We start from the raw sequence: 13,383 nt of genomic DNA on the forward strand, positions 1-13,383 counted from the left end.
TTCACAGACTTGTCCAGCAGCAGCCTGTGTGTGCTCTCTGATAATTCCGCCTTGTAGTGTCGAGAATTGAGGCGCTGGTGAAGGCTGACACAGCGTAAGCTCTCTGGTGTCTGAAGTCACAAGTGTTGTGAAACTATTGGACAAGGATTCACTTTATACTTAAAGTAACCCCCAACGGGAACCAGGGGGCCCCATTCCACAACGGCAACTGGAAAGACTGGTGTGGCTTAGAAACGAATGAGCAGAGGCACTTCTAGAAGAAATAATGCAGGAGTATTTATTTAGAGAGACGGATTGTCCCGTGTCACTTGGTCATACTAGAGAGCCACCCTAGTTTGAACAGTGAGGGCGCAGACGAGTCTTCCTCCTCGGTGACAAGCTGTCTGAACAAGGAGCCGGCGTGCGTCGGGTCATCTGCTCGGGAGAGTGCCGGGGGGACAGCAGCCTGCCGCTGTACGTAAAGGAAAGTGCCTTAGCGTCTACTGGACCCCCGGCCTGCTCGCCCTCCACTCCGCTTGGGGTCCACACGGCACACACAGCAGATCTGAGAAGCACGGACAGCTCTAGAAGGGGACTCTGCTCTTAGACCAGATTGGGAAAGGACACGGGCAGAACGAGATTTTAGTATGTGACGGAAGTAAAATCTGAAGCTGAGGACTGTAGGAAGAGGGTAAACGTGTACCTTCTCTCCATGGTTTGTTCCTCTCATGCGGGTAGAGCTGAAAGGTCAGTTACTTGAAGCAGAAACGGAGAGTTGTGAGGGAAAGGTACAACACAGGCCTGGGCTTACAGAGTGCGAGGCTTGTGCAAAAACTTTTTTTTTTTCACTACCATCTCCCAAGTTTTAAAACAAGATGTTTGACGGAGGATTTTGGATCTTACTGGGTTTGATGGCAGGGAATATGGAAAGGATACCTGGCGAATATTTTGTCTAATCAGAAAGCAAACAAGGATTAAATGCTGGAAGGAGGCAAGCTGTTGGAGCTCTCATAGACACATGCGTACACAACACACTTCAGAAATACCCAGGAGGACTCCCGCAGGCTTAACGGATGGCAGCCTACTGAAACAAAACGTGTTAACAAGAACATGTAAACTTGAGAAAGCACATTTCCTTGTATTTCCCACCCGACTAAAAGAAATGAGAGGTGAAACCATCACTGGAACAAAGCAATTGTTTTTCCAGATGAGTACAGTCATAGTGCAGGGTTAGCAGTTAACTCTCTTACCCTATTAAACACAAGAAGTATTCTCCATCCCGTCCTGCATATTTGCTACAGCCTTGGCAGCCTGAGATACATTTCTATTATGAGGCTACTTGATAGTGTCAGTGGGCATCTCTTAAAACCTCTTATTAGCTCAAGCGAGTAACACCGTGTACTTCTATATTGCGCCGCCATTAAAAGCAGCACTAGTGCATCCTGTCATCTGGTTCTTTATTGGTTATTGAAAGGGGAGCTGACCGGTGGTTTGGTGGGAGACGGGGCAGGATCGATGGGGGTGAACCTCTCCTCTGCGCACTAACCTGGGCTCTGGTTTCGATGGTTCTGCCGGCTGATTTGGCCTTTCGAGGGCTCGTCATGCTCAGTGGAAGAAGTCCAAACCTCCAGGACAAGATGAGGGCATTTCAGTAGAAGGACCAGGAAGCTCTGGGGCCCCAGCAGGAACCACTCAGAATCATTACCTGATCTGACTTGATGCTAGTGGTAGTACGTTATGGGCTTCCTGGGAGCTGAAGGTACTGCTCCTGGGGGTGAAGTGATTCTCTGTAGCCGTCACTAATCCAAAGAGAACCTGCCAGACAAGAGACGGGGCAAAGTAACAGGCTGGGTGTTGTACTGTCCGCTTAAAAGAAAATTCTGTCAGTAATCAGTCACTACTTTGTTTCTAACCATCCTTTTGAGGAAATGCTCTTTTGAGTGTGTTAATGCTCCAAGATTACTTTTATCACTGCCCACAGGTCAGAATCTCCCAGTCGAATAGCTCTTTGTATTCCTCTCTCTGAGGCCCTGATAAAACCTGAATAGTCCTTATTCACAACTAAAGGGGTCATCCCAGGGTTGCCTCAGCCCCGAGGTTTGATCTAATCCTCTTGTTGGCCCCTGTAACAGCTCAGCTCTGTGTCTTAGCCCCTCTCTGCGCTGTGTCCTGGAGTGTTGTGTGCTGGGCAGGTCTGTGCTGTCATCTGAGCCCGTGGCGCTGCGTTCACGTTCACGGTGAGCGTGTTCCCTGCCCCCGGCTTACAGAAGTCCGCTGCACCAGGCGGTTGAGGTTGCCGTGGAGGTGCGGTGTGAAAACGTCCAGGTCAAACGGGTCAATGAGCGCTTCAAGGTAGTCAGCCACTTTCTCAACTCTGAAAAAAGGATTTAGTGGGTCATTCTCCACGTTTTGTAGGACAGAAACCAATCTTTGGGTGTTGTAATGCTAGATAAGCCCTGGAACTGGGTCTGTTCTCCTTAACTGCTGGCTTAGCCCCACTTGTCACTGATCATTGAGCTTAAATGATCCTCAGGAGTTTTCACCTGATGGGATGTCTAAGTCCAGTCCACAACTTCCCCAGGTTGTTTCTGGGGAGGGTACCAGAGGTTCAAATTACACCCAACAGTTGGTAGGCTGACTCAGAAGAGAGGCATGAGATTCCTTGTACTACACTTGACTGTGGAATCTATCCAGCAGGTGGTCGTTCTTTCTCTTGCTGGTAACATGAGCCCTTACTGTTGAAAACAAACACAACTAATGGGCAACATGAGGCTAACTCCAGTGGCTTCCCAGAAAAGGGCTGTGCAGGTTTGGGAGAGATGCACGGGAGGGTGAGCATACCTACCTGGGGTCCTGTTTGCTGCGGCCACTCTTCATCTCTTCACCCTTGGTCGTCAGAACGATGTTGAGATAACGCAGATCGTAGAGCAGCTGCAGTGCCCGATTCTGGGTCATTGGAAATGCACCTTCTTTCTGCAAATGAATTTCCCGTCCCCACCCATTAAGGGAGATGACTTGTTATCTGAGAATAAACAGCTTCAAGGTTTGGCTGCATTTCAGCTGGTTATTTCAGAAGCTTTTTATACTCAAAAGGCCAGTTTAATCTCGTAACAACAACAAAAATAAGTCATGTTAGATACCTGGTCTTAAAACGAAAAACCTAATGGCCGGGAAGAGACCCGGCCCTTAAAAAAAGGTCTCAGGTGCTGTAGACCGTCATTTTAAAAGAAAAAAGCTCCTGGCATGAAGGAGAGGCCTTCTGAGGAAACTCAGGAGAGAAGACTTAATCCGAACTCCTTCGCAAGTCAGGAGTTGGTCCTGTCTTGAACATGTTAGTAATGCAATGGGAGTATGTGCCAAAGGCAGAGGGCTGCAGAGCACTAAGGGCGTGGAGGGCTGGGTGACAGGAGCTCCCCACTGCGGGTGTGCTGTGCTTTGCTACTGTTCCCGAGCCTTCACACTACCCCCCACCCCTCCCAAGCAGCGCACGTGACCCCGCTGCATCCTGAGGAAACAGGTTAATGATCTGCCCAAAGCCTGCAGTGACCACGTGGCAGTGCTGGGCTTGGAAAGCAGGTCTTTTTAAAAAACTTTGAGGCTTTCATCCTCGCCACTGGTACGGAACTGCCTTTTCAGTGATGACCAGCTTGACCCTCGGGAATGGGTGTGATTGAAGTCGAGGAGCTGGAAGCCACTACCGATTAGATAGCCCGGGGCAAGTGGTCCTTATCACCTGGAATCCTAGGTGTGAACCGCCCAAACCCAGGAAAAAGCTACAGTTTTTGTTTTTAATGGGAAAAAATTCACACACCTACCTTCACCTGTTTTTCTTCTGAGAGTTTCTCATAGGCAGCTACTACTTGAACCAGAGAGCTTTTCAGCATCTCCTGCAGTGTCCCCTTGGGCAAGGCATGGCCTCCAACCCGATTAATTTCCTGGCATAAGCTCAACAGGAAGGACTGTACATACCAGGACGGCTAAAAGAACAAAGGAATGTCCAGTTGCCAACTTGCACCAATGCAGCGAGATGGGCTAAGAGTGGCTTCATTTACCCTACCTAGGTTTATACGTCAGGACCTTGACCCCTCCAGTCAGCCCCTCTCAGAGCAGACCAGTGAACAGATACAAGTGATGTCTGCTGTCATTCCCTTGGTGGCCTGGCACCGTGTTTTCCATTGCTGTTTCCACTTTAGGGTGAGTGGTTCTCTAATTAGCACAGAGTCTGTGCTGCAAAAGGCAAGACTCATGAACTGACTCCTCGAACAGTCTCCTATTTACTTGGCCCTACGCCCTCTTTGCTCCCAGAGTAGAAAGTTACACGTCTTACTTGCAGCCCTTCCTCAGAAGCTGTATGCTGAATGATTATTTCTCAAGTCTCGGTCCTTTCCACAGAGCAGGTTTTCCCCTTTCCAGTGGCAGGCCCCTCATAGTGGCCCTTACTTACCTGGACAGGCAGTCGGATCTTGGACGTGACGCTGCTGCCAGACTCTGCTTCCTCCTGGATTTCTAGTTCATCCCAACTGGTGGCCGTGGCCAGGACTGAGCCAGCATCATCTAAAAGTAATGACTGGGTGAATCCACGAGCCAAAACCTGGTAATAGAAAGCAAATATCCATATGGGCCACTCAGATCCTTTGTGGAGTTTGTTTCAAACTACTCGGGTCATCTTGAGACCAGCTTCTGCTGCTTGCGCTGTGTGTGTGATGGCGAGTGGCACACCTCACTTTTCTTCTAACTGCTGATGCCAGCAACAGGGATGTGGTTGCCAACCACCCTACAGATGTCAGGGGCCACCTCTTAAAGACACCAGTGGAGATGATGATATTTAGGTTGAAGAGCAGAAAACAGAGACCCTTGTCCAGGGAGAAAGTCTTTCATTCTAATCAGATGGAAGGAAAAAAATCCAGGGTTTCTGGCTATAAAATGTAGGCTAAAATGAATAGAAAAGTTTTTACATTTGAGCTATCTGGCAGAGATAAATGAAAATAACTGTGTGAAATAAGAATTGTTATTCCCTTACTATTGAAAGGCCTTACTGAGCTTGGCCAGCCTGGACTATGACAAAAAGGGGACAAAAATGGGGATCGTCTGGCGGGCACAGAAGGAATACGTTTATGTGTCACTCACTTTCACAACTGCCGAGCTCCAGACCCTGTAGCCCATCACGCTCTGCTGTAGGAGGAGCTCCTTCACTTCCTGCCACTTGGCCTGCATGGGAACTATTTCCTGAATTTTCCCCTTCCCCTGTTTTTTCAGAGCCCTAGAATCCCTTGCTGGTTTCTCGGTGCTCCCTGATTTTCCCAAGATACACTGCTTCAGGTGGGGACACAGTTCTCCCAGTGACTGGCAGAGTCTGGCCATGAAAAGGACCGAGTGTAGCTTGACCCCGTCGAGAGCGTCCTGCTGCCCTTGTATAGCCTGCTGGATGCTCTGCAGCTCCGCCTGGATGCAGTCCGTGATGTGCCTGACACAGGCCGTGGAGTGCATCCGCAGCATCTCCTGCACGGTCCCCGTGTCTGCGTATCTGTCAAAGGCACAGTTCCTGGCTTGCGCGGGAGAGACGTCCTTGGGGGGTGACGGGTCGCCAGAGGGAAGGTAAGCCAGGAGGTCCTCCAGTTTCACCTTCAGTTTCGAATCTAGGGCAAAACAGAAGCTCTGTACACAAGGGCTAATGGCTTGTGCTTTCATGGAGAGCCCACTGCCCGGAAATTGAGCCCGGTTTGACACGCTGACCCAGGCAGCATCGGGAGGCAGGTCGCTGGGACTCTCGGACCAGAGGAAGAGAGACATGTTATGCTCCAGGTGGATGTGCTTATTTGAAGTGGAGCCGCTGGTGCTACTTTCGAGTTCCCGCAAGGCTGAAATGAGGAGCTCTTTGGAACTACTGGAGATGGAGTCAAAGCCTTCTTTTGTCAGAGTCTGAAAGCAAAGGAGAGAAGAGTTCTTCAAATCCCAGTTCTTTCCAGGAAATCTCAAAACCAGAGCACTAAGTGGCAATCTATCCCAACATCCAGTGTTCTCTGCCACGCTCAGAAAGGTGGCATGGTGGTGGCAGAGAACAATGTCATCACTGATGGACGTGGACATGTTCGCAACCACCCGACAGAGGCCTGGCCTCTTTTTCAGCACCAGAATCTGTTCATCTTTATGGCTCATAATCCAGAAGAGTCACCCCTGGAGTAGGTTGGCAGGGAAAGAATACACTTAGGAAGTGGCGGGAATCTCCCCTGACAATCAAAAGATCACACAGGGACTGGCCACCGAACAGCTGGACCACGCGATTTCCCACCTCACCTGCAGTCGGTCAAGGAACAGCTGCTGCATCAAATCCTCCCAGAACAAGAGAGGCCTGTCCAGAAGCCGCCGACAGATCACATCCCAGCTGTGATGGATCGACTCATTGGCAAGTAGCTCCCACGTGGCATCCCGGATCGCCGCGAGACCTTTCATGCTCGTCACGTACATAAGCAGGTTGCTGATCCCATTTTTAATGTCTTCATTACACCTGCAACAAAATTATTTTTCTTGGGCTTCATTAGTTTCGTGGTTTTCACAGCTTTATTAAGAAAAATAGCTGGACTCCACCTGAAAACCTCTTACCTGGGTCCTACTATGTAAATATCTATTATGTATCAGAGTGTTTATAAATATATAAACACTTCAAGGAGTTTGGGATTAACATGTTCACACTACTATATATAACACAGGTAAACAACCTACTGTACTGCATAGGGAACTATACTCGATATCATGTAATGACCTATAATGGAAAACAATTTGAAAAAGAATATATATGTGTATGTATAACTGAATCACTTTACTGTACGCTTGAAACTAACACAATATTGTAAATTAACTACACCTCAATTAAAAAAAACAAACACACACAACACTGCACTGAATAGAAGTATAGGAGCGGCAGAGCTCTAACATAAAGAGGGTCTAAAATCCTCTACGTCACATGTTGAAAGACAAATTCCCTCTCGGTTCTCCCAGCGGGGGCTAAGCGCCATGAGTGTAGTGAGAGATGGCTGAGGTGGGGCTGGCCTGACCCAGAGCACCATCCATACGGTCAGGGCTCTCCCTCCTTCCTGTGGTCACAGGCAAGGCTGGGTGGGTCCTGTCCCCCGCCAGGAAGGCTCTGGCTACTTACATGTGGATCCACTTCTGCAGCGTGTCTTTCAGGTACTCCTGGCTGATGGGACGCGCAAGCGTGCGGAGAGCCGGCTGGAACTCGACGACGGATGCGGGCAGGTGTTTGAACCAGCTGCACAGCTTCATGCCCTCCTGCAGGACACCAATCCCCTTTCCTAAGGAGAGGGCCAAGGCACAGGTCATCGGGACCATCCTTTGAACAGCAAATTAATAAAGGACCTGGAAGGAATTTCCAAAAATCATCCAGTCTTCCTCTGGGCAGCTGGACTAGACCCCTGAAATAGGGGGGGAAAGAAAGCACAGAGTATGTCCAGGCCTCCCCTCATCAGGGAGGGAGTGTGGCAGCTTCCCTCCAACTCTGCCATCCTATTGGTTGATAAGGCAAAGGACAGAGAGGAAAGGAATGGGGGAAAAAAGAGAAAGGAGGAAAATGAGGGCTATGTAATGCTTGGCATTTTAAAAGTAGAACTTCCGTTGAAAGTTCTTCCATCGGGAGAACTTCCGTTGAAAGATAAAGTAAGCCAGAAATGAGACTGTTTAATACACATCTCTGTCTGAAAACGACCTCAGGGCTGTCACCACATTCTGCTCGTTTCCCTTCTACCTTTCTTTGGCTGTGCCTCCTCCGTCTGACCTCTGAGTTCTGGAGTTTCCTGAGGCTCAGTCCTCCGTCATCCCCTCCCCTTACTGATGTCATCCACCCCAAGGCCTCAAACAACAGCCATTGCAGACGCACCATGTGTGTCTCCCCGGCCAGACCGCTTACTGCTCTCTTCTGGACCCACAGTTGCCTCTCCACTCCACATTCCCACTCCAAAGTCTCAGCTGTTTCCAAGGCAACATTTTCAAAAGTAAACTCATCAGCAGCCCTTTCAAACCAACTCCTTGTTGAACCCTCCTACACTGTCAGTGGGAATGTAAATCGGTGCAGCCACCATGGAGAGCAGTATGGAGGTTCCTTAAAAAACTAAAAATAGGCTTGTCATATGATCCAGCAATCCCACTCCTTGGCATATATCCAGAAAAGACGAAAGCTCTAATTTGAAAAGATGCACGCACCCCAATGTTCACTGCAGCACTATTTACCACACACAGCCAAGACATGGAAGCAACCTAAATGTCCGTGGACAGATGAATGCATAAAGAAGATGTGGTACATATATACAATGGAATGTTACTCAGCCATAAAAAAGAATGAACTAATGCCATTTGCGGCAACATGGATGGAGCTAAAGGTTATCACGCTAAGTGAAGTAAGTCAGAGAAAGACAAATATCATATGATACCACATATAGTGGAATCTTAAAAAATGATACAGACGAGCTTATTTACAAAACAGAAACAGACTCACAGACATAGAAAACAAACTTATGGTTACCAAAGGGGAAAAGGGCGGGGAGGGATAAATGAGGAGTTTGGGATTAGCAGATACAAACTACTATATATAAAGCAGATAAACAACAAGGTCCTACTGTATAGCACAGGGAACTATATTCAGTATCTTGTAATAAACTATAATGGAAAAGAACCCTAAGAAGAATATATAACTGAGTCACTTTGTTACACAGCAGGAACTAACACTGTAAATCAACTATATGTCAATAACAAAACAAAACAAAACAAAAAACTCCTTTCTAGTAAACTTGGACCCCTTCCTTCCACACGCTCTGCAGCCAATCCCTCACCAAATTGTCTGCTAAACACATGTCCGAGTTGCCCAATCAGCTCCACCTCTGCTGCCCCCATCGTCTGTCACCTGGTCACGGTGAGCTCTCAGCATCCACTCCAGCCCCAGTGGGAACTACTGGCACATAAAAGCCAAACGCATTTAATTCCAGTTGGGACAAGTGCTGCCAAAAAAAGGGTGCACGGGAACATATAACAGGAGGACCACCAAGCCTGGAAGGTCCTAGAAGGCTATCCACTGCTCTGTTCACACAGCGCTGTATTCTCTGGTCCCAAATGATAAACTGGCCACGTGTCTTCTCATGCTACTCCTCCCCTCACCCACCTCCCCTCAGCTTCCTCTGCTTTTTTTCAGTTCCTCATATACTAACATCCTCCTTGCCTCAGGACCTTTGCACCTCCTCTTCCTTTTGCCTGGAACTCTCTTCTTTGCCTGACTAACTCTTACTCAACCTTCAGGTTTCACTTTAAATATCCTGTCCCCAAGGAAGTCTCCGGCCTTGGTCCCTCCATTCAATGCTACCAAGTCAAGTTGTACTCTGCCTTTATAGCAATGACCAATATTGATATTAAGCAGATATCTGCATATCCACAAGTTCAACATCTGCCTCTACCACTAGACTCTGACCTCCAGGAAAGTGGGTCCATATCTGTCCAATTCACTGCTGTATCCCCAGAGCCCAGCACAGTAGCGGGCAGATGGCAGATGCTCAGTAAATGAATGAACCAGAAAATGAAAATGGTTGGCTAAGAGCTCACCAGTAGGATGCTGGCCTGTGATGTCGTCCAGAGTAGAGAGGAGCATGCCACACGGCAGGGATGGATCTGGCAGCAGACCTTCCGGTAAAGTGTAGAAAAGAGCATGAGCTTGGTTCAAAGTGGTGGCCAGCAACTCCACCAATGAGCAAATCTGAGACTTGACACCAGCACCTACGAGAAGAAGGCATCCTCTTTCAACAATTTTCCTTCGATAAAGTTAGAAGCAAAGAACACGCTGTGGAAGCTTTGGCCTCCCTCAGCTTGTTCTGCTCCATCCCCGGGTTTACGGCCCAAACTGTGGAGAGCAGCCACACCCACCGTGGTGCTGCTGGTTGAGCAGTTTCTGAATGGCTGCCTTTCTGGCCAACAGGAAGTCTGCTAGGGCTTGGCGCGGAGAACTCTCTTCTAAGAGCATCACAGAGCACAGGGCCTCGGCCACGGCTTGGTCGGCCACGGCTTGGCATGTAAGCAGCATCTTGCTCTCATGCAGGATGGCTGACCTAGAGAGAGAATGACAGAGGTCATGGGGAGCGTTTTACATCTTGGGAGAAGAACCCCAGTACATCAGGAAAGGAGACACACTCCATAAAATTGGAGGGGTGGAGTATGGCCATCACCAGAGCAGGTCTTTTTACCGGAAGTGGCTGGCCGCCGCCAGCTGCTGGCTGAGTATAGGGAATCGGGAGAGGACAGGGCTGTATCGGGAACTAGAAGGATCCAGCTGGAGCAGCTTGTGAAGGTGGCAGCAGAGCAGGTAGAGCTGTGTGGCGTGGAGATACTGAGAGGCCTCCATGGAGCTCCAGATCTTCTCAGGAATTTCTAGCAATAGCTTGATCTGGGCAGCCATGCTGTAGAACTTCTCCTGGGACGGCTGCTGTGGCTGCGGGGAAAGGCACGGAGCTAAGTCAGGACAAACAAAGGCAAGGTCAGCGTGGGGCCGGCTAGGGGAGAAGTGCGGGGCTGTCTGGGGGGTACAAAGCTTCCACGAAGCCAGATTCAATGCCGCTCAGCAAGGCACCAAGGTTCGTGTAGCAGAATTACTGGAGTCAAGCTTTTCCTACCGGTTGCACCTTTGCTCCATCCCGTGGAGGGGCAAACCGAATCTGGTCATCGCACAGACAGGGTATCAGGGAGCCGATGCTCCGCCCCTCGAGTGAGCTCTCCCCTTCCTTTGCTTGGCGCTCGGCCTCCCTACATTCTCTCTTGCTGCTCTGAATGCATCGTGGGCTTCGTTGCTGGCTGCTTCTCTTCGCCGACCTTCCACCAGATCTTCACGTTCCACTCACCTCGGTCTGTCCTCTTCCTTCACGAATGTCCTCCCTGAAGCGCCAGCTCCAGGCAGATCACCACCGCATCTCGTAGTCCCCCGCTGCCCTGAATCCCCGTCGAGCCTTTTCTGCCGCTGCCAGACATCTCCCCTTGGAACTTTTGCTGTTCTATAATCAGTGTATCCAAAACTAAATTCATCTCCCTATACCAAAAATTTTAGCCATCTGACCTCCCTCAACATCTTCACATATACCATCACTCTGCCCCCAGACCCCAGGAAATTCAGGTCCTTCTGATGGTTCTGTCGACATCTCTACGACCTAGGTTTCTGCTACCACTTCCATGATTCTACTGCGAGTCATCATCATCTCACACTTCGATGAATCCAAAGACATTTCGCTTGTGCCGTGTTCATTCTCTGTCCCTCCAACCCACCCTTTTCCTTTGCTGTCAAGTTAACCTTCTTCACAGGCCATTTAGATCATACCTTTGCTCAGTTCTAAAAGGCTCCTTACGGCCCAGTACCTTAGCCTGGTGGTCAAGGGTTTCCTGTCCTTCCACTGCTTTCTTCCAGGGACCTATTCTTTTTTAAAAAACTATTTATTTGTTTGTGCCGGGTCTTAGCTGTGGCACACGGGATCTTAGTTGCGGCAAGCGGGATCTAGTTCCCTCACCAGGGATCGAACCCCGGCCCCCTGCATTGGGAGCACGGAGTCTTAACCCGTGTTTAAGACTGGACCACCAGGGAAGTCCCTCTAGGGACCCTTGAATCCATTGGTTCTCATGTGTGGGGAGGAAGAGGATTTCATCCCCCAGGGAACACGTGGCAACCTCTGGGGACATTTCTGATTACCACAGTGGGGGACAGGAGTGCTACTGGCATCTAGTGGGAAGAAGCCAGGGACGCTTCTAAACATCCCACGAGGGCTTCCCTGGTGGCGCAGTGGTTGAGAGTCCGCCTGCCGATGCAGGGGACACGGGTCTGTGCCCCGGTCCGGGAAGATCCCACGTGCCGCGGAGCGGCTGGGCCCGTGAGCCATGGCCGCTGAGCCTGCGCGTCCGGAGCCTGTGCTCCGCAACGGGAGAGGCCACAACAGTGAGAGGCCTGCGTACCGCAAAAACGAAAACAAACATCCCACAATGCCCTGGATAAGCATCTCCAACAAGGAATGATCCAGTTCAAAATGTCAACGGCACCAAGGTTGACCAACCCTGCTTTAATCAAATTGATACTTGGTTTTGTCTTTACATACTCCAGACCCCCTATTCCAAATCTCATCTATCCTAAACGCCTCTCCTAACTGAGAAGGACCCAAGCCTGAAGTGACTTCCTTCAGAATTCTTATGGTAAATGTACACAATTATTCTGGGAATCAATCACCCATTATCCTAAAATGTCTTCTGCTATTCTAAATTGTTTACATTTTTCTCATCAACTTTCCATGGATTTAATTTCTCAACTAGATTGTAAGCTCCTTTGGAACAGAATTCTGATTCTTTGTGCCTTGAACACAGAAGGCGCTCACATTTTTGTGGGTTTGACTGAGAATAAATAAGATATAACAGGAATAAAAATAAATGTTTCCAAAAACAAGCCAGCACAAATTAGCTTAGGGAGGGATGAAGTGTCTCATTTCAGAAGTTAGCGAAGAATTTCCAATCTTCTATGGTTTTGTCGTGTGAGCCCAGCCTAATGACGTGCGTTTTTCTAAAACCCAGACTGTATTAAAAAGCTCCAAACTGGAGCTAAACTGTACTTTTGCAATTTCTTCTTCCACGTCACTGCAAGGATCTTCTCCCAGGTTTAAGGACAAGCGTTTACCTTTTTCACTCTCCACACCCTTTCACTTTGCCACCCTAAGTCATGGTTCTTTAGGAGCACAAAAGGCTACTCCACTATTAGGATCAGCATTCTTCCACGTTGGGTCTAATCATTAGCGTCTGGGGCGGGGGGCAGGGGGCAACACTTCAGAACACCTGATTAGAAAAACCTGAGTTCCTTAAAATGAAACTGTTCCGCTATTAAAAGACGGCAGCTTGATGGGCTGGTTACTAGCCTCCAACGACTCCCACAGAGGGTAGCAGAGCTCTTTCGGGCCGTGGGAGTTATTCTTGGGAGTGGGGTGGGGGCGGGGCTGGGAGGAAAATTGGGAGGAGGAAGGAACGACTTGGGGGGAAGGTGTCAACACGGGAGAACTCTGTTCCAGGAACAATGTCAGGAAACGCGATACAGGGAACGAGTTGAACAGTCTAGCGAGAGACCCCTGGCGTCTCCATCTCAGGTGGGAAGACAAGCCCGGAGACCCCACGGGTGAGGTGAGGGGGGCGAGGCCCGGAAGCGCGGGAAGGCTCCCGAGGAGACGGCCGAGGAACCGTGGAGAACGGGTCACAGCAAGGGAAGGACCGCGGGCGTCCCCCCAGGAGCCGAGCGCAGGGGGTGGCGGGAGCTCTTCCTGAGGCAAGTGAGGCCCCGCCAGGGGCGCCGACCGACCCGCGGGGGGGGGAGCGGCCGGGCCCGGGGCGGGGGCCCGGGGC

At 49.7% G+C, this 13,383-nt stretch overlaps 1 protein-coding gene across 1 annotated transcript in view; it reads right to left on the bottom strand.

Moving 5' to 3' along the window:
- Window positions 1-304: 304 nt before the first annotated feature.
- The window catches only part of COG1 (component of oligomeric golgi complex 1), a 13,537-nt gene continuing 458 nt past the window's right edge, over window positions 305-13,383 (bottom strand). Inside the window, exons 2-14 of the mRNA XM_007454417.1 lie at window positions 10,215-10,459; window positions 9,898-10,079; window positions 9,580-9,750; window positions 7,133-7,289; window positions 6,274-6,484; window positions 5,107-5,898; window positions 4,424-4,570; window positions 3,795-3,956; window positions 2,825-2,952; window positions 2,245-2,353; window positions 1,685-1,794; window positions 1,526-1,604; window positions 305-445 (exon numbers count right to left, since the gene is read on the bottom strand). Coding sequence (XP_007454479.1) covers window positions 305-445; window positions 1,526-1,604; window positions 1,685-1,794; window positions 2,245-2,353; window positions 2,825-2,952; window positions 3,795-3,956; window positions 4,424-4,570; window positions 5,107-5,898; window positions 6,274-6,484; window positions 7,133-7,289; window positions 9,580-9,750; window positions 9,898-10,079; window positions 10,215-10,459 — 2,634 coding nt within the window. The remainder of the gene's footprint in view (window positions 446-1,525; window positions 1,605-1,684; window positions 1,795-2,244; window positions 2,354-2,824; window positions 2,953-3,794; window positions 3,957-4,423; window positions 4,571-5,106; window positions 5,899-6,273; window positions 6,485-7,132; window positions 7,290-9,579; window positions 9,751-9,897; window positions 10,080-10,214; window positions 10,460-13,383) is intronic.

The sequence above is a fragment of the Lipotes vexillifer genome, unplaced genomic scaffold (assembly GCF_000442215.2).
Source record: "Lipotes vexillifer unplaced genomic scaffold, Lipotes_vexillifer_v1.1 scaffold518, whole genome shotgun sequence".
NCBI lineage: Eukaryota > Metazoa > Chordata > Mammalia > Artiodactyla > Lipotidae > Lipotes > Lipotes vexillifer.